Below are 18,585 nucleotides of genomic sequence, written 5' to 3'. Positions count from 1 at the left end.
TCCCACTGCAGTGATAACGAGAACGAGAAAGAAAACAACGCAAAAAGAACGCATTCCATTGGTTGAATGAGCGTGTGAGTATTCTACGTGGAGCAATTCAACCAATAGAATGCATTCTCTATGCGTCATGATTGTTATCATTTTTCGTTATCGCTGCAGTGTGACTCAGCCTTAACACAGGTCTACATGTAGGTTGACTAATCTATATTGCAGCAATTTGTGGCATTTCACGGCCTAGCGGTTAAGAGCCCCGGATTCAAGCTCTAGTATTTCTGATCAGGAGAGTCTGAGTTCAAGTCCCAGTCATGACACTTGTATCCTTAAGCAAAACACTCAACTATGATTGCTTTGTAAAGTTGGGGAGGTAGTGCTTTCTGCTCAGCCAGGCTTCTGATGGATGATACCCAAGCCTACATCCGTATGGACTGTAAAGGGGGTAACCCTGTTTCAGCCCAAGATAAGGTGGCAACGGCCCCTAGAAAAATAGTTCATTTGCAGCCGACACCTTGAAGTGGCCTTCAGGCCTTGTGTGTCTAGCGACTAGCCTAACAAAATTATCTTCAATGATTAACCACACTACTTATTATAGTACTGGAAGATGTTCCATTATCTGTATTTGGGAAGCTTCAACATAAGTTTATCTGGTGTTTTGAGGCAATGGATAGCCCCTGCAGGCCCTGGCCTAATGCTACATGAGCTCACTGCTTGTAGGTCTGGACCTGATCTCGTTAGCTGAGTAATGTGTGAGTCTCAAACACGTCTCTCCTTTGTTGAATCACTTTTCGTCTCCATCTCTTCTGAGCCGATCCAACACGATCGATGTAAGACGGTTTGCGAGTTGATCTTGATGATGACGTTACCTCCTGGTGAAAAAGAAAAAAAAAAAAAACCTTTAACTTCCTGCTGTGAATTTGTTTTAGCTAGAATTGAAAAAAAAAAAACTTTAAATTTTAAGCAGTGCCATTTTTCACACTCTCAGACAAGGTTAACAGGTTTAGAGGAAAGCGATTGCACTCACTCTCCTTAAAGGGTCTGTATACATTTGGTAATGACTCTGAAAGCTCAAATGGCAATAACAAACTTACTTGGTAAGAAGTATAGCAGCTTCGGACAGTATAATTTATTTGTTTGAACAAATTTTCACTTCAAAGTACTGTGGTTACGGAAAAAGATATCACTTTTTATCCCCAAAAATTTGAATCTGAGAAGAGTTACTGCAGTAACGCTTTGTAAACAATCCCTTTAAAAATGAAGGTCTGCAGAGTACACCATCAAACAACTTACATCTGTTTCATGCAGCATTCGCCGTTGATCCGCATGCCCCCTCTTTAACATACCAGGGTCCATGATCAATAAGGCAATAAGATACAGAACCAGTATCCCAGCGAAGACTATGAGGAAGACAACTACGATCTGAAAACAAACATGAGATTAACAAAATGTTGGGCAAGATGATGGAAAATCTTCATTTGAGGAATAAGAGATCAGCTGTTTGCCGCAAAACAGGCCCAAAGTGTAACAAGAGGCCAAGATAGGAAATTTGTTTTCATCCATACATAGTATGCGTTTGAAACTTTGAAAATGAAGTAAGTGGGAAAGTGCTGAGGATTGACCCAATTCACCTGATGTCATAATCAGAATAATCTTGGATGTGCCATACTGGTGGGCAATGTCACTGTGTGTTATTCAGTGAAGTGCGCATTAGGTGACGCAGCGTTCACACGTAAACCTTTTGCCCACCAAAATGGTGAGCATGGCACAGTCGCCCAGCGTGTGACGTGCGTGCAAGGGGTCAATACAGTGCTAACACACATCGGTGTACATCTGTATGGGTAAAAACCCAAACTTATATTCTCATAATCCTCTTTACCTCGATCGTGATTGTGTTTCTTTCTTCATAGTGGCATTCACACCTCAAGCATTCCAGCTCACTCCTCTTTGTAACATGCTCACAAGTACTTTAAAGGAAAATAAACATAAAGAACACGTAAGAATTTAAAGGTAGGGTCATGGATTGGTCTTTGGTTAACATAATGCTCATTTGTAAGCAAAATAATAAAAAAAAGTCTTGTGTGAAAGTGTCAGCTTAACACAGTGTCTGCTTGGTGAGAAAACAGCAAGAAAACTTTAACAAATAGAGCAGTAAGAATGCTGTGGACTGGTGAATTGACAAGATGCAAGTCAGTGACAAAGCACCTTGCCTGGTAATGTGCCTTCTTTCGGACGTAATTTTTACTGATATCAATAAAACCACACGGGGAACTGACTGGGTTTTTTTTAAAATAATTTTTGGGTTGAACAAAGAATTGACTAGAGTTAACCTCTACCAACAGAGCTATCTAGCCCTATGTTGGCGGTGTCCCTATTTTGTCAATATCTTTGTTTGGGGGTGCCAAGCAGAAGCCATCAACCGTACTGCCATGTAGCCAGGGATCAAACCCAAATTACAATGGGAATCGGCAGCCAGGGGATCAACTTTTAAAAGGGGATGCCACTTTTTGTTTCAGATATCAATAAAGACTTATTGGGTTGATTAAATTTGTGTAGACATTTTCATCAATCAATTTAAAACTTCAAATAATACAAGAAAATTGTCAGAAAATTGCCAAATTTTAAAACATGGTTCGTCGGAGCTCTTACTGGCTTCTAAGATTTGTTTACTGACTTACCATTCTACAGCAGCTAGAGTGAGGACTGTTACATTCACAGGGTTGCCTGGACATACACACTTACAACGATGATCCTCAAACTGTGCCTGTAGGTCGAATTGAAGACAGTAAATCTCTCATTTATTATTTTTATTTATCTAGTTATGGTATTATTATTTACCCTGGGATCGGATGTCCTCTCAGCATAACACTGTTTACCCCTCTTTAAAATTGGATTATGGGGTGATTTTGTCTTAATAAATTTCCTATTTTGGCTCCTGACCATCTGATAAATGTTAAACGGTTTTACTGAGCACCCCTCGACCTTTTCAATCAAAATGAGGGCAACCGCTAATAATTCAATAAACATAAATTGGTACCAAACTCAGTAAAACTGGTTGATATTTGTGATTGGGAAGGGGGGAATTGGAACATGTACCTAATCAGCAATCAAAGATTCCACAAACCTACCATACTTTTTCATGATTGCTGAACACAGTCAGGTTGGATTACCTTTTTTAACCTTAAATTACATCATGGGGGAACCACATGAAGTAGACCTTGAATTTAACCATGTCATACATCTTTCTTACTATATATACAAGGTAAACTCACTCAGCAGTCATGGTACACTCTACAATTACTGCAAACATTAGTTTCAATAATGAGCATACTAACAGTAACATTGCAGTTTGCTAAAATTGCTAGCCAACTGAGTGATAGTTGCATCATGATCATGCCGTGATCATTGTGACAGTGATACGTATGAATGATGATGATGATTGTAAGTAAACTAACTAATTATAACTTGACTTTATGAACCATCATGGAGCAATAAACTTGCTCCAGCTACATGCCTAACTAACACAATGACTTCTATTTTAACGAAACAGACTGTTAAGTGTTACTAAGTAACAGTTAACACGGATAACTTTCCGTATGGCGCCACCACTTTTTCACTCATTTTTACAAAAAGGAATATCTCATTGAGGTAAATTAGATACTATTTTATTTCATTTCGAATGAAAAAGTGGTGGCGCCATACGGAAACTTTTCCGTTAACACTACCATGTCATAACTACAGTGTTATCAATATCACTATTCAGGGCTATATCATCATCGCTATCTATCTATCACATTCACTGTCAGTGTCACTGTCATTTTCAATGAATGAAAACAATTAATGTCATACATTCGTATGTCCAATTATAATACAAACCTTTGAGACTCCAAAGCACAAGATAATCACCAAAACTAAGGAGAGTGCCGTTCCCGCTGTTGAAGTCATTTTAAAAATGTAAAATATAAGTTTTTTGCAAAATCACATGACGATGATCATTTCAGGCAGTCCAGAGAAAGTCTACCGACTGCTGTTGTTCCGCATCTTAGAGCGCCCTCTTCTGACATTATTTTCGTCTCAGCCGAAAATATTAAATGTCGCCCTCAATCGCTGGTTGTTTTTGTGTGCCCTTTAATTTTCAACATGGCTACCACTTTGAGACAAATTCCGTTGAGTTGCAGCGGCCACACGAGGCCTGTTGTTCATTTAGATTTCAGCGGAATCACACCAGATGGGTACTTCCTAATCAGTGCTTGCAAAGGTGAGAAATATTGGAAGAAGATAAGAATATGATGGCAGAATTTCTAATATTAAGACACACACAGGAACGTGTCGTAACGTACGCCGTGTGCTTTTTGCATTGTCCTTTTTTTTGCAGTGATCGTTTCATCATCATCATTTCTTCACAAGTCAAATGTCACTTGTCAGACCATGCAGACAGTCGTAAGGCTTTTTTTTATAGAATGGCATAAATACCGTAAACACATCGTCAACATAAATAGTATAGTAACGTTAACACCAAACGCCTTGGCCTTGGGGGAGCAAAATTTACCAAATAAATATAATTAATAAATAAATTACAAGAAAAAGTTTCCAAATGGCCCCACCACTTTCTCATTCGATATGAAATAATCTAATTTACCTCAATTAGATATTTCTGTAAAAATTAATGAAAAAGTGGTGGCGCCATTGTTGGCCTATACTACACGTATACGGAAAGTTTTCCACTTTCGTTAATAATGAGCTATGCCCGGTCCTACTAAAAGCCGACAACAAGTCCAGAGCGCCGCCAACATGCTGTCACACGCCGCCAACACGCCGCCAACACGCCGCCAACACGCCGCCAACACGCCGCCAACACGCCGCCAACACGCCGCCAACACGCCGCCAACACGCCGCCAACACGCCGCCAACACGCCGCCAACACGCCGCCAACACGCCGCCAACAAGTTTAAAATACCTCAAAAATGGCCAATAAACCATAGATATATTAGAACTGTATGTGTTCTGTAATATAAACATAAATTTAATGGAAAAACTTCACAAAAAGTGTGTATTTTTTAACCAGAAAAAAACTTCACTTGCACGGAAAGCGGTCGGACGCCATCTTGGCTTAAGACCCGTGTTTGGACCAGACCATTATGATACGGGTAGATTTAGCACTTGTCAACAACAGAGGGCGGGCTTCATGTGAAGACCTTCGCTGCAATGTGCACAGTGCATGACGCCCGCCCTCTATTGCTAAATCTGACTTACCCGCATCATAATGGACTGGTCCAAACACGATTTTAAGCCAAGATGGCGTCCGACCGTTTTTCTGTGAAAGTCAAGTTTTTTTGGGTTAAAAATTCACACTTATCGTGAAGTTTTTCCATTAAATTTATGTTTATAATACAGAACACACAAAGTTCTAATATATATGGTTTATTAGCCATTTTTAAGGTATTTAAAGCTTGTTGGCGGCGTGTTGGCGGCGCTCTGGACTTGTTGTCGGCGTTGTTGGCTTGTTGTCGGCTTTTAATAGGACCCGCTATGCCAGCCAAAAGACAACAAACACGCGGGCTCTTCTCGTCTGTGGCTGAGGTCAAGATTACACAAAGCACGGATTGGGTATTTTTTCTTTCCAGTACTAACGTGTGCAAATACGTGCATGGTGGGTACTTCTAGAAACTATAAGGCTCCCCTGTGAGCCTTATGGGGGTTTTATATTTAGGGCCTCCTTAACGCTATACGTTTTTCAAATCAGCATTGATGGGTGAAAGTTTTACGACCGTTAGCCAGCCAGAACTGAAGTTTCCTTTGTACTGTACACCTAAAGCATTCCCCATCCTACTCAATATACATTCATAATGCTTGCATTTCCTTTTCGTTGAGTGAATTAAAAAACATTGTCTAAAAATACAATTTTCTGCTCGGTACTCACTGTTGTTTTTCTGCTGCATCGCACGTCTTTTGCCTTCTCATTTTGCAGCCTACTACATGTAGATCGACGAACTGCCGAGCCGGGGCCGAGTCGGACTAAACCATTCTGTGAGAGGGGTGTTACAAACCCGTGCGGCAGTGAGTGGGCGCTTTATGCGTGAACGGCGGGTATTTATGTAAACACACAGCGCACGCACTGCCACACGGGTTTGTAACACCCCTTTAACAGAATGGTTTAGTCCAACTCAGTCGTGGCTTGGCAGTTCGGCGAGTAGGTTGGTGTACAGCGCTTGGTGGTCGAGTGACCAAAAGATAAAGCGTTGAGCATTATTGAGAAGTTTAAAAAAATGAGATTTTACCAAGTTTAGTTGAAACCTCCGTTAATTCCATGCCCGACCTCGCGCGGGAACAAAACCCAAATTTATTCACTCAAAAATAAACAAAGATTTTACTGGATACATGATACATGTAGGGTTGAAAACCCGGTCGTCGCTGAATGTACAGTATTCCCAAGTATTTAGTAAAAATTTGCCAAAATAGTAAAAAAATTCATCAAAACCTTAGTTTTTCGCTGTTTCAGGTGGAGAAAAAAGCACTACGATCTATCTGAACCTCTCTCTGTCTTTCTGAACCTCTCTCTGTCAATAGGTATTAATTGAAAGCGGTGACCCGATTTAATTATCAAAAAAGTTCTAAAATGGCAGCGCCATTTTTCAAAAGGATTATGAAAGAGGAGAGTTTTATTGACCTACAGGAGTAATCTGAAGCTCAGACAGTTTTGGTCACGGGGTGAAAAGCCTTTTATTGGTCGTTTACATGTAGGGGTCAGTTTCCTCTTTAAGCTGTGTCACACGTTAAAGGAACACGTTGCCTTAGATCGGACGACTCGGTCTATAGAAAAGCGTTTGTAACCGTTTGTTATAAAATGCATATGGTTGGAAAGATGTTTTAAAAGTAGAATACAATGATCCACACAAGTTTGCCTCGAAATTGCTTGGTTTTCCTTTTACTTTGCGAACTAACACGGTCGGCCATTTATTTGAGTCAAAAATTTGACTCCCATAAATGGCCGACCGTGTTAGTAGACGAGGTAAAAGGAAAACCGTGCACTTTCAAGGCATGTTTGTGTGGATCATTGTATTCTACTTTTACAGCATCTTTCTACCCATATGCATTTTATAACAAACGCTTTTCAAAGACCAACTCGACCGATCCAAGGCAACGTGTTCCTTTAATCTAACGCCCTTGCGACCATCGTGCGTCAGCCCATATACCAGCTTTTTAGGAGTTTCACTTTCGGGCATAGATTGGCAAAAGGGGTTTCACAAAGTTTAAGATCAAACCACCATCCTTGTCCCACAGTTTTACTTTTATCTATACATACATTAAACTACATATAACCAAAAATTTGTTTTAAAAGCTTAAACTACCAAGCTCTAAGATGAGTGTTTTTGTGGTTCAGAATTAGGGTTAAGAATAATTTAAAGCAAAGATTTGATTTAAAGACACTGTTTTATGCTAATAATTATTTTGAGTAATTACCCATAGTATGTCTTTCGTTGCTCAGGTGCGCGCGGAATAACTAATACGTTCAAGTTGTTTTTTCAGGCTCAAACATTGACATCTGGATTTAAAAGAAAAAAACTCAAATTAAAATCTTAAAGTTTTGAAATTATTTGTTAAAACAAAAATCAAACTCTCTGTCACTGGTTCCAGTTGAATGAGCTGAAACAACTAAAAACATAAATGATCATAACTCCTCATTGCAACGATGCACGGACTTGAAACTTAAGTCAAATATTGCTTCTTACATGTAGATTCCTATGAAAAGAGATAACTCAAAGAATTAATCACAGGTTTTCAGTTGAATGAGCTAAAACACTGAAAAACATGAAATGATCATAACTCCTTATTGCAATGATGTACTGACTTGAAACTTAAGTCACACACAGGCCTGATACTTCATGGAGGCAAAAAGGCGTTTGCCTTCATGCCCCCGGTCATTGCCTTGGTGCCCGTGAAATGCTACAGTAGAAAGTAAAAATTTCCTCCTAGGGTGCCATTTACCAAGGAGAAAATGCCTCGGTGCCCTTGCCCTTTCAAAAACGAAGCATACAGGCCTGAACAAGTAGATTCAAATGAAAAGATAAAACTGAAAGAATTAATCACAGGTTTCAGTTGAATGAACTAAAACAATAAAAAACAATAAATGGTCATAACTCCTTATTGCAACGACTTGAAGCTTAAGTCAAACATTGTTTCTTACATGTAGATTCATACAAAAAGATAAACTCAAAGAATTAATCATAGGTTTCAGTTGAATGAGCTAAAATAATGAAAAACAGTACATGCTGTATGGTCATAACTCGTGATTGCAATGATGTACTGACTTGAAACTTGGTCGACAGCTCGCCGGGGCAGCAGCATTGCTGTTTTAGTTATCTTTAGCTTCGTCTTGAAAGAGCAACTTAATTTAGATCCAGAATTCTCTCTATTTTTATAGAGAGCATGGCTCTGGCCATGCTCCAAAAGCTATTCATTTGGAAGGGATAAGCTCGAAGCCACTTGTGAGTGTTGTTTTGTGTTTAAACCCTCTGTTTATCCAAATTTCTACGTACATGTACATGTAGGACTCTTTTTTGATTGGATTATTTGTAGACCATGTTTTGTTTGCCAGGCAGTATCGCGTGTGCCGCGTGTTAGCTAGCCCTGTTTGCTGACCTTTCTTTGACCATGCTTAGACACTGCATTGTGTAACTGTGTATTATATTTTTATTGTGACATTTTGCATTGTACGCATTGTGCTATGGGTTAAAGGAATTAAACCAATACAGGAGAAGTTTATTTGACTAGCCGTCTTTAGCATTGCATTTATTATTATTGATCCTGTTGATTGGATTTTTGAATGCTCGTCCTTTATTAATTAGAGGACCGGCTCTCCTTCCCGTCTCTACATTTACATGTATTCAAAATTGTTTAGAAGCCAATTGATAACATTCGTCTCATCATACATTGTAGCCTTACTTACCTATCCATCGATGGATCTTTCTTTCTTTTCTTTTTAGATGGAAAGCCAATGCTTCGTCAAGGCGAGACTGGTGACTGGGTCGGAACATTCGATGGTCACAAGGGGGCAGTCTGGGGAGCAACATTAAATTTTGAGGCATCGAAGGCTGCAACTGGTGCTGCAGACTTTACTGCGTGAGTCACTATCATTCCAAGCTCCCCCCCCCCTCCCACCAACACTCAGTCCTCCCATGTCACCCAAAGCTGCTCTTCGTTTTTCTTCACTTTTCATCTTCACCTAAACTTATCCCAAACCACATCCAAGTAAAGCATTTAAAGTGCTGCAATGGGATTGTTCTTCATCCGTGTGGCATTCTGCATGCAAAAATGTTGGCAACTCTGCTTGACCCTTTTGCTTGACAAAAGCTAACATGGATGCATGTCGTAAATGTTATAGACCAGATTGTCAAGAACCATTGGTTGATTTCACAAAGAGTTAGGACTAGTCCTTACTTAGCAATAGTCCTACGAGGTGTTAAAACCCTGAGGCTAGTCGTAAGTTAGGCTGAGTAACTCGTCCTTCGAGATAAGAATACTCTTAACTCTTTGTGAAATCCACCCCATGCCACTTAGGTTTTCCCCAGACCCTATCCCCCCTCCCAAGCACTCCAAAAGCAGCAACACTTAGTGTGTAGTTTTAGCAATCTCAATATACGCAGGAAAGGATGCAATTTTTTATTTTAATGGGATCTTATTTCTGTTGATTGTATCAACTCACAAGAAAAGCAAGATATTTCAGCCACATTTGTTTTTATAGATTATTAGACCAGTGACTCTTGATTCATTTTTTTCGGGTGTTATTTCAGGAAAGTTTGGGATCCAATTACGGGAGATGAACTTCACAGCTTTGCGCATAAACACATCGTCAAGTCAGTTCAGTTCTCAAAGGTATGGTACATGTATGGCCAATTCCAAATTTGGTGGCTGAGGCTTGGTCACCATGTTGACATGTTTTGAAGAATTTATGGCCCTAGCAATCCACTTAGCAATAGGTGCAGCCACAGCCACTAAGTTCAGATACTGCCGATTCCATGGTGAAGAAGTAAAAAACTTCCAACTAACTTATTTCGCTTACTTTCAAACCATCATTCATAAATACTTTGGACAGTTTGTCCATTCTGATGGGTCTGGAGGAGATGGCTGTGGTAGGCGAAATATCATTCAACTTGAAGTGATCATTTCGAAATTCCGCAGGCACAAGATGAAGCCACAATAGCCTACCCAACTCTTCATGAGGAACTCGAGGGACTCCGTGATGTTCCGGTGACAACCTTCAAGACAACCACTGGAGGTATAGTTCGGGGCAAGAACATTCTGGTTGACTCCAAAAGCTAAACATACACCATGAAATGGAAGAAGGACCCCACTTCTCCATTCTCTGCATGGGTGTGTGGCGTTGCCCCGTGTCTGTTCTTCAGTATGGTGATCATTTTAGGTTTGGACGAAACAAGAATCATCTTCACCCTGCCGGAGGAGAGGTTGCTGTGGCTGTGAACGTTGCAATGAAGAAGGCCCCCAGCGAGCGACATAGACGCAGGAGTGTTGACTGAAATGGTGCCTGCTGATGCTCCCGTCGCCTGCCCAAGACCAAGCAACGTTACACGAGCTGCCAACAGAGCTCGTCAAAGTCAGCGGCTCAAAGAACTTTCAGCTCAGCATGGCAAGCATCCGGAAGGATTTCTTCAGGAGGATTTTTATGTTAGGGAATCCCGGCACGTAATATTTCCTACCCCAGAGGAGATGGCGCCCCTCGACAGAGCTAGGACATGGTATTTGGATGGTACCTTCAAGATAGTGAAACGTCTATTCTATCAGTTATCTACCATCCATGCCTTTGCCAAGGGTGACTTGAAGCAGGTGTCATTAGCATACTGCTTCATGGGAAGTCGGACCAAGAAGGACTAAAAGCAGATACTCAAGACCGCTGCTCAAGACATTCAAGCGGAGCCTGCCATCCGAGAGTCGGAACCTGCCAGAGGTGGTAAGTTACTTCAAGAAGGCGGTCTGGTCAGCTGTGCGCCGAGAATTTCCCCATGCAGCTGTGAAGGGGTGCCTCGTCCACTGGACCCAAGTGGTTCGGCGCCAGTGTCAAGTCCTTGGTCTGGTGATACCCTTCAAGTCCAATGCTGTGGTACATGCTTTCATCAAGAAGCTCATGGCTCTACCCTTCCTGCCCCTCAGAGCACATTCCTCAATCCTTCAAGAAAATTCATGACAAGGCCAAGGCACCATCACCAGTTCAGCTTTGTGAGTACATTGACAAACTTGGGTGGCTAGCAATCAGTGGAACCCTGCATCATGGTCAGCCTTCATGAGTAGCATCAAGACCAACAAAGACTTAAAAGGCTGGCCTCACCGCTTTTACCAGAAGGCAGGAAACCATGGAGTACATTTCTACAAGTTGATACAGCTTCTGCACCGGGAGTCGTCACCATCCAGATCAAGCTGGTGAAGGAGTCCAAGCAGCTGCGATACCAGAGACAGAGATATCAGAGGCTCCAAGGGCGGGTGTTTGCACTCTGGGATCAGTACATGTATGACTCGGGCCACCTACATGTAACAACTTCAGCCCTCCTGTGGGCTTGCAGTCATCTCAACGGTCCAGCCATCTGAGTGGTCATTGTGTAGTCAAGGCCTAGTGTGAAACACCACAAACAAAACAGCTCTTCTCAGAGCCACACATATTCTAAAAGAGATAATAAATTTTTTTTGTCAATAAAGTTTAATTTGAATAACGTGCATTGCTAAAAAGAAAATAACACTTATTGCTGGACAAATTTTCCAAACAGTGCAAACAATGAACCATTAAAACTCATTACACCCAAAACAAGGTTACCAATATCATATTATAATGCACAACCAAGGAGCGTTATAAACACCTTGACCCTTTGCGAAAGGGAGCACGAGGATTTTAACAAGCAACCTCTTGAAATTGTACCGGTACTCTAACAATTAAGTTATCTAGCTCTATGTTGGCGGCCTCCCTATTTTGTCGAAATCTTTGTTTGAGGGTCCAGTCAGAAGTCGTTCAACCTGTATCTGCCGTAGGCCTATAGCCAGGAATCCCACCCAAGTTACAATACAACCTGGGAAGGGGCAGCAACGGGATCACTTTAAGGAGATGCAACTTTTTATTTTAAATATCCAATACCATGAACAGTATGAAATAAATATTTACTAGTGAGGGATTTGGTCCTATGAGCTCCGGCACCTATCTCCATAGGTCGTAGGATTTACTTGGTGTAGTCAATTGATCCCGCTCTAGTTAACAAAGATATTGAAAAAATAGGGAGACCACCAATAGCTGTGTAGCTGGAGTGGCAGCACGTTAATCTGGAGGTCGCAGGTTCAAACCCTGCTCTAGTCAAATTTCATCCCCAAATTACCTTTAAAAAAATTACCCAGTCAGTTTCCCTTGTGGTTTATTATTTGATAATATGATTTTAAGAAGGAAGTATTTGATGAAGATCATTATTGGTATAATTTTTTATTTTGGTCCCTTCCCTTTTTGTTTGAATTTTCCTTTGTTACAGCATCTTGTGAGCACCTCTGATGGATTTGTGCGCTTTATTAGACTTTATTTTAGTGTCTTGACTTCCCTTTCTTTTGTTTTACAGAACAGCGATCGTCTGCTGACTGGTAGCAACGAAAAGAAACTAAAGATGTTTGACCTGGTCAACGTAGATGCTGAACCCGTTGAGATCAGCGCACACACATCCAACATCCGCTGTGCTATGTGGTGTTCCAATGATAAACACTTAATCAGTGCATCGGATGACAAGACCATCTGGTATGAATATAACAGTTCTGCACTAATGCTAAATACTGAAGCTAAGTACCCAGAACTTAGACAAAAGTGTCAAAATTTCACTAACGCGCACTTACTTCCAAGTTTTTATCCGCGACTAACTACTGTTACTAGTGCAGTTTGGTGTGTAGATGACGCAGTGATTGCGTACATGTGTCATGTTTGTCTGACAGCCAGGTATTTTAAGCAAAAGTGCTGAGTAAGTGAGGGGTGCTACTGCCAAGGACTGAGCTATAAATTATTACATCACTGCTCAAATGTAAAAGAAACTTGTTTAAGATTGTTTTTTGTTTTCCTTTGTCTCTGCAGTATTTGGGATGTTGCCAGCAAAACAGAAATCAAGAAAATCACCATGGATACAGGAACCATCAATGTGGACATCTCCAAAGATGGTGATATAATGATAGTTTCCCATGGCAACAAAGTTAGCTTCTACGACACGGAAAGGTGAGGGTCGTACAGGTGTTTTGTTTTTTTCTGTTGTACTTCAAAATATCGGCGCTTACGGAAGCAGGGAATTCCGTGCTTATGTTTAAACGTATTTCAAGGGTAAGCTAGGAATTTTGGCTTGTGGGCGTGCGTACTCCACATTACTAGGCATTCTACGCTTACACAGCTAGCTCATAAATTTGGCGCTTGCACAGCTGGGATGGTGATTGTACGTAAGTACAGAATTTGGGGGTTAGCAGAGCCATGAAATTGGCCCCTGGTGAATTAGCTGGCTGCATGAGTAATTGTGCTCTCACTTTGGTACCTTATGGAGACTAAAGTACAAAACAAAACGAGGAAACTAAAAGGACTCCACATGGACATTTTAAAGACGGAGGAGCTCCACAAGAAATTGTCTATGGGAAACTGTTGGGTGCAGGGACAAAGGAAAGAACAAAAGAATGCTCCAAAGGGATGCATTTTTGAGAATGTGTGATGTGTAGTACTGTAGTGGCCCCTTGTATAACGAGCGTGCAAGTCCTGTGCATATTCAAACATTTTTTGGGACCACTTTGATCCTCATTACAACAAGTAAACGGACATCTCTCATACCAATCATGTGCGTTGAAAAACATGCTGCAGTACACACACAGAAAAGTATAGCAAAAAAGCACATACCCTATTTATATGAAACCAAAGCTCCCAAAAGAAAAAGCTAAGTAACTGATTCACATAAATCTTCATTCTGTGTACTTGCTGTACACACCAACAAAGGTTGTTTTCAGAAATATTTACACACGTACCAGTCAAATTCAAAACGACGGCTTTTGCACATCAGCGCTTCGAAAGCTGTACTTACGACATTCACTTTTCACATGTTTCGCGGTGGCCGATACTCCGCCCACATCGTTTCTTCAGTGGCTGGTCTATTGCCATTCATTAACCAAGTTTATCAATAGTAACGACAGAGTTGATTGATATGAACCCTAATGAATATTTTTATGAAGTTTTAATGAAATTTACATACTTTAACTGTATGTACCATGCAATATTCATAAACCGTGGTATGAAGGCGAAGTTGAGTGACTGCAATCTAATGACCAAAGTTGCCATGCCGCGCGTGTATTGGCATTGCGCTGCAAGAGGTCACGCCATCCACCACACACACACATAACGCGTACACACGCGCGCGCTGCATGATCGCTATTGAATAATTCATTACTTTCTAAGCTGTTGTGTGCTGTGATTGGTTCATGTAAATGACACGATGACGTAGTGTAGCTCATTAAAGTTTGTCACCGCGCCCTTACGAACTTGTTGTAATGCACACTTATAGCTTTAAAACGTGAAGGAAACAAACATGAGCACTTTCAGCAGGCCTGTAATTTCATCTTTGAGAAAGCAAGCCCATTTTCATTTTGCAAAGGGCACTTCCACTGAAAAATCCTAAGGTCTATGGGAATCTACTGAAAGGGCACCAAGGCCAAAACATAAAGCAACAGAGGCCATTGCCTCCATGGTCTCCGTGTGATTCCAGGCTTGTTTTGAGGTCCTTATGTTGGAATACTTGCATAGTTAATTTGTTTTTTTCCTAAAAAATGTATATCATCACATGGGTTGTGTTCATCCTGTGCAGATTTATAGCCGTCTGCTTCTTTTCACCCATACACACTGAGATCTCCGAGTTATTTTCCAAAGTTTTTTTTTGTGGCCTTTACCAATAGTGGCTTTTAACCTTGTTTAAGTGGAACTTGCATAAAAAAACGCCAAACCCAGCGCCATTACTTAGGTTGAAAGTGCGTGCGGCACATAAAGAAAAGGTTCTTACCAGGTTTTTCCAAAATGATGGGCATTCTGGACCCAAAGTTTGCAAATTTGGCCAAAGCACACTTAATTGAAACGAGCTCCTCATTATCATGCAACACTTCATGGAATGGAAATCTGCTGCTACAAAAAAACTCAGCGTAAACTAAATCACAGCAACACAACTTCTCCTCATACAGCGTACATATACCTTCTTCACCTTTCTTTTGCACAGTCTGGCTCCGTAGTGTTTTTATTGCTTTTTGTATTTTAAGGGGATGATGTGCGAACTAGACACTGAAAGGGCCCAATATGCAACTAGGACACATTAATCCTTGTGTACAGCATACCTTCTACACTATTTTTGCTCAGTTTGACTCTGTAGTGTTTTTATTGGGGATGGGGGGGGGGCAGATGAAAAGGGCCAAATACGCGGCTAGCTTCGGTACATGCGATCAATAGGAAAATTAATTTCCACCTTTTTTCCAATTAAGAGCCGCATGCCTGAATTATGTATTTTTTTTTACTGAATGTTTTTTTTTCGATATCAAAAGCTCTACCATGCCGACTGGAGCTATTAGGAAGTAAAAAGTATTATATCACCCCTTACAAATATTCTGCCTTTTGCATTGGTTTAGTGCGCTTCACATGATATGTCTTAGTTTTACTAGAAACAGCGGCCGTGTGATAGTGCATCGTTTGCAGTGTGATAGTCCAACGACTATCACACGGCCTGCAGTACCCAGACGTCTTTCTACCCTCCTCGAACCCAATCAGTTGTGCATCTGTGTATCTGAAATGTGTGTACGAACGTTATATGTAGGAGGATGATAAACAGTTGGAGTGTTATAAAACAAGTATTGACTGCTTTTACTTGTTCTATGGTCAAAACTCTGACTACCTCTGATACCCACGGACCGTTCCATTTTGCGCCTCGGTAAAATAGAACACTCCAGGGATCCCCTCGGAGTCGTAGTTATAACCATAGCACTCGAAACAGTCAATATTTTTATAATAATCAAAACAAAGTTATTTAATATTGGGTTGTACTCATTCTTTGTCTCTTTAGATACGACATCATTAAGACCTTTGAAGCTCCATGTACCATGAACTCGGCTTCACTGCATCCTGATAAAACATGCTTCATAGCAGGAGGAGAAGATCTTAAGATTTATAAGTTTGATTACTCCACTGGAACAGAACTAGGTGGGTCTTTTTACTCATGTGATGTCCTCATTACCCATTTTATACTGCTAACATTGGTGGGCGATATCTGGAATGGTGTAACCGCCCTCCTACCGTCCTTGTGCATGTGACATCATTTGAGTAGGGCGCCCTCGCCAAGAGGTCAAAAGGGACATTGTTCATTGACTAACCTGTACGCTGCGTATACAAATCTGTGCTTTTTCCATTGTTTATATCAAAGATGGTGTCTGTATGAGGTAAATGCAAAAGGTCCATTGTGCCCCGTGCCCTGGGATACCTTAGGAATTGTGGGGTTTAGGTATCCTTTTGTATAAGAGGGGTAGAGTGTTTAAGAGAATTAGAACCCTTTTGGGGGGGGGGGGTTGGAGGTGTTTGGGGGGGGGACTGCCCCTACCAAATATTCCTGCGGAAAAGGTGATAAAAAGTAAATGGAGATCCCGTTTTTCTCAGTTAGCTGCAGGGAAAATCTTGAATGGTCCCCCACATTCCCACAGAGCCATCAATGCAAAATAACCTTTTTTTTAAACAGTTCTTTTTATGGAACATTTTTCCTAATGTCTAGAGATTTAGGATAGCTGCCTATTCTGCTGCTGTATTTATCAAGCACCCACTTGTTTACCTTTCTTGCATGTGCACCATTGAAAGACATTCACAGAGGCTGCTCTCAACGCCATCAATAGACTGAAGAGTGTTAAAGTAGATGTTATCACATTGTTACTGCTTCAGAGCCTATGGACTCCTGAGTCCTTATCAATAACATTATTTTTTTTTTTTTACAGAGTCATACAAAGGCCATTTTGGACCAATCCACTGTGTGCGTTTCTCGCCTGATGGAGAGCTCTACGCAAGCGGCTCAGAAGACGGCACACTTAGACTCTGGCAGACAACGTTAGGAAAGACCTACGGGCTCTGGAAATGCGTTGAACCCGACGAAGCTGGGTTGGATAACTGCTCGATGTCAGAGGTCACGGCACCACAAGTTATAAAAGTTGAATTATGATGGGAATAAGGAAAATGTGTGTAGTGTAAAGATCAGCTGATGCAACATTAGGTTTGGGGGGGTTACGTATGGCTTAATGGAAGGTCAAAGGCCGTATGTCAGTCCACTAGCCATGTTCAAGTTTGATAGGAAGCTGTGATCAACTATTTCTGAAAGTGAGGAAGCATTTACCTACTGCACTTATATACGATACCCACAGTGGATAGAAGAGGCATATCGTGGCCGAGTGGTTTAGTGCATCGGACTCAAATTCTGGTTGGTGAGGCATCAGGATGAGGGTGTAAATCCTGATCATGACACTTGTTTCCCTGAGAAAGACGCTTAGTTACGTGTATAACTGCTTCTCCTCACCCGTGGTAAATGCGTACCTGTGAGGACAGAGATTGTTCTTGTGATTGATAAAGCTTCTAGTGTGCCACATACTTGGCAGCACTGAGAGGGTTTAGGAAATGAAATATGTGGCCATGTGACCAGGGGTTATAATGATTTAAGCGAAGCGGTCATTCTTTGGTATTGCACTATATAAGAGTCAATATTATTATTACTATAGACATCCCAAAATATCCCTCCGTTTTGTTAAGTGTGACCTCACAACCGTGTGGGTACTTGACCTTTGAAACTTGTAAGTAAGCCACACCCTCAAGACCTAAGCTGTACTGAGGAAACTCTGTGATACTGACTTACAGTACTATTCAGTGTTCACATAGTTCTATCATTGAGATGTTGTGTGTTGTAATACCACATTGTTGTTCATTATGTTTGGGAATAGCATGAGGCTGTATGCAAGTAATGCAGGCCTCGAAAGAACCACAGCACCCACAGCAATGGCCCTGTGCTTTTGCCGTGGTGCCTTTTGCAAAGGTCCAATACAAGTTTACATTTTTCTCAGGGTAGAAGTGCCCCTTACCAGAGGAAAACTGCTGTGCCCCTTCAAGAACGAAATTCAAGGCCACATGACCTTTTCTAACGCATCCTCCTCTGCAGTTTGCTTGTAGTTTATTCTAATGTGTTGTTTTGTGCATTAAAGATTCTAAACAACAACACTTGGGAGACACTGGACACTATTGGTAATTGTCAAAATCCAGTCTTATCTCTTGGTGTATCTCAACATATGCATAAAATAACAAACGAGTGAAAATTTGAGCTCGATTGGTCATCGGAGTTGCGAGATAACAATGAACGGAAAAAAACACCCTTGTCACACGAAGTTGTGTGCTTTCAGATGCTTGATTTCGAGACCTCAAATTCTGAGGTTTTGAAATCAAATTCGTGGAAAATTACTTCTTTCTCGAAAACTACTTCACTTCAGAGGGAGCCGTTTCTCACAATTGTTATTCTATAAACCTCTCCACATTATTTACTC

The 18,585-nt window shown here is 41.0% G+C and overlaps 2 protein-coding genes across 2 annotated transcripts; one reads left to right on the top strand and one right to left on the bottom strand.

The window, feature by feature from the left end:
* Positions 1-404: 404 nt before the first annotated feature.
* On the bottom strand, positions 405-4,015 carry LOC117291782 (transmembrane protein 9B-like). The gene is made up of 5 exons (XM_033773687.1): positions 3,868-4,015; positions 2,670-2,755; positions 1,871-1,958; positions 1,285-1,413; positions 405-863 (listed from the first exon to the last, which is right to left on the bottom strand). Exons 1-5 carry the CDS (start codon positions 3,934-3,936, stop codon positions 729-731), a joined length of 507 nt encoding a protein of 168 aa, XP_033629578.1. The 5' UTR covers positions 3,937-4,015; the 3' UTR covers positions 405-728.
* A 101-nt stretch (positions 4,016-4,116) lies between these two features.
* LOC117291840 (serine-threonine kinase receptor-associated protein-like) lies at positions 4,117-18,350 on the top strand. The gene is made up of 7 exons (XM_033773772.1): positions 4,117-4,249; positions 8,976-9,111; positions 9,783-9,864; positions 12,594-12,766; positions 13,094-13,231; positions 16,086-16,222; positions 17,002-18,350. Exons 1-7 carry the CDS (start codon positions 4,132-4,134, stop codon positions 17,220-17,222), a joined length of 1,005 nt encoding a protein of 334 aa, XP_033629663.1. The 5' UTR covers positions 4,117-4,131; the 3' UTR covers positions 17,223-18,350.
* Positions 18,351-18,585: the final 235 nt, after the last annotated feature.

This window comes from Asterias rubens, chromosome 6 (assembly GCF_902459465.1).
Source record: "Asterias rubens chromosome 6, eAstRub1.3, whole genome shotgun sequence".
Lineage (NCBI taxonomy): Eukaryota > Metazoa > Echinodermata > Asteroidea > Forcipulatida > Asteriidae > Asterias > Asterias rubens.
Note: the sequence above shows the minus strand (reverse complement) of the source record. Positions and strands in the feature narration are given on the sequence as shown.

What these genes read in the sequence shown, in the direction of transcription:
- LOC117291782 (XM_033773687.1), bottom strand. Translation starts at nt 3,936, where the DNA reads ATGACTTCAACAGCGGGAACGGCACTCTCCTTAGTTTTGGTGATTATC. An exon ending in TGTGCTTTGGAGTCTCAAAG is followed by an intron (nt 2,756 to 3,867) that starts GTTTGTATTATA and finishes TTCGACCTACAG; the next exon opens with GCACAGTTTGAGGATCATCG. An exon ending in ACTCTAGCTGCTGTAGAATG is followed by an intron (nt 1,959 to 2,669) that starts GTAAGTCAGTAA and finishes TTTCCTTTAAAG; the next exon opens with TACTTGTGAGCATGTTACAA.
- LOC117291840 (XM_033773772.1), top strand. Translation starts at nt 4,132, where the DNA reads ATGGCTACCACTTTGAGACAAATTCCGTTGAGTTGCAGCGGCCACACG. An exon ending in AGTCAGTTCAGTTCTCAAAG is followed by an intron (nt 9,865 to 12,593) that starts GTATGGTACATG and finishes TTTGTTTTACAG; the next exon opens with AACAGCGATCGTCTGCTGAC. An exon ending in CTCCACTGGAACAGAACTAG is followed by an intron (nt 16,223 to 17,001) that starts GTGGGTCTTTTT and finishes TTTTTTTTACAG; the next exon opens with AGTCATACAAAGGCCATTTT.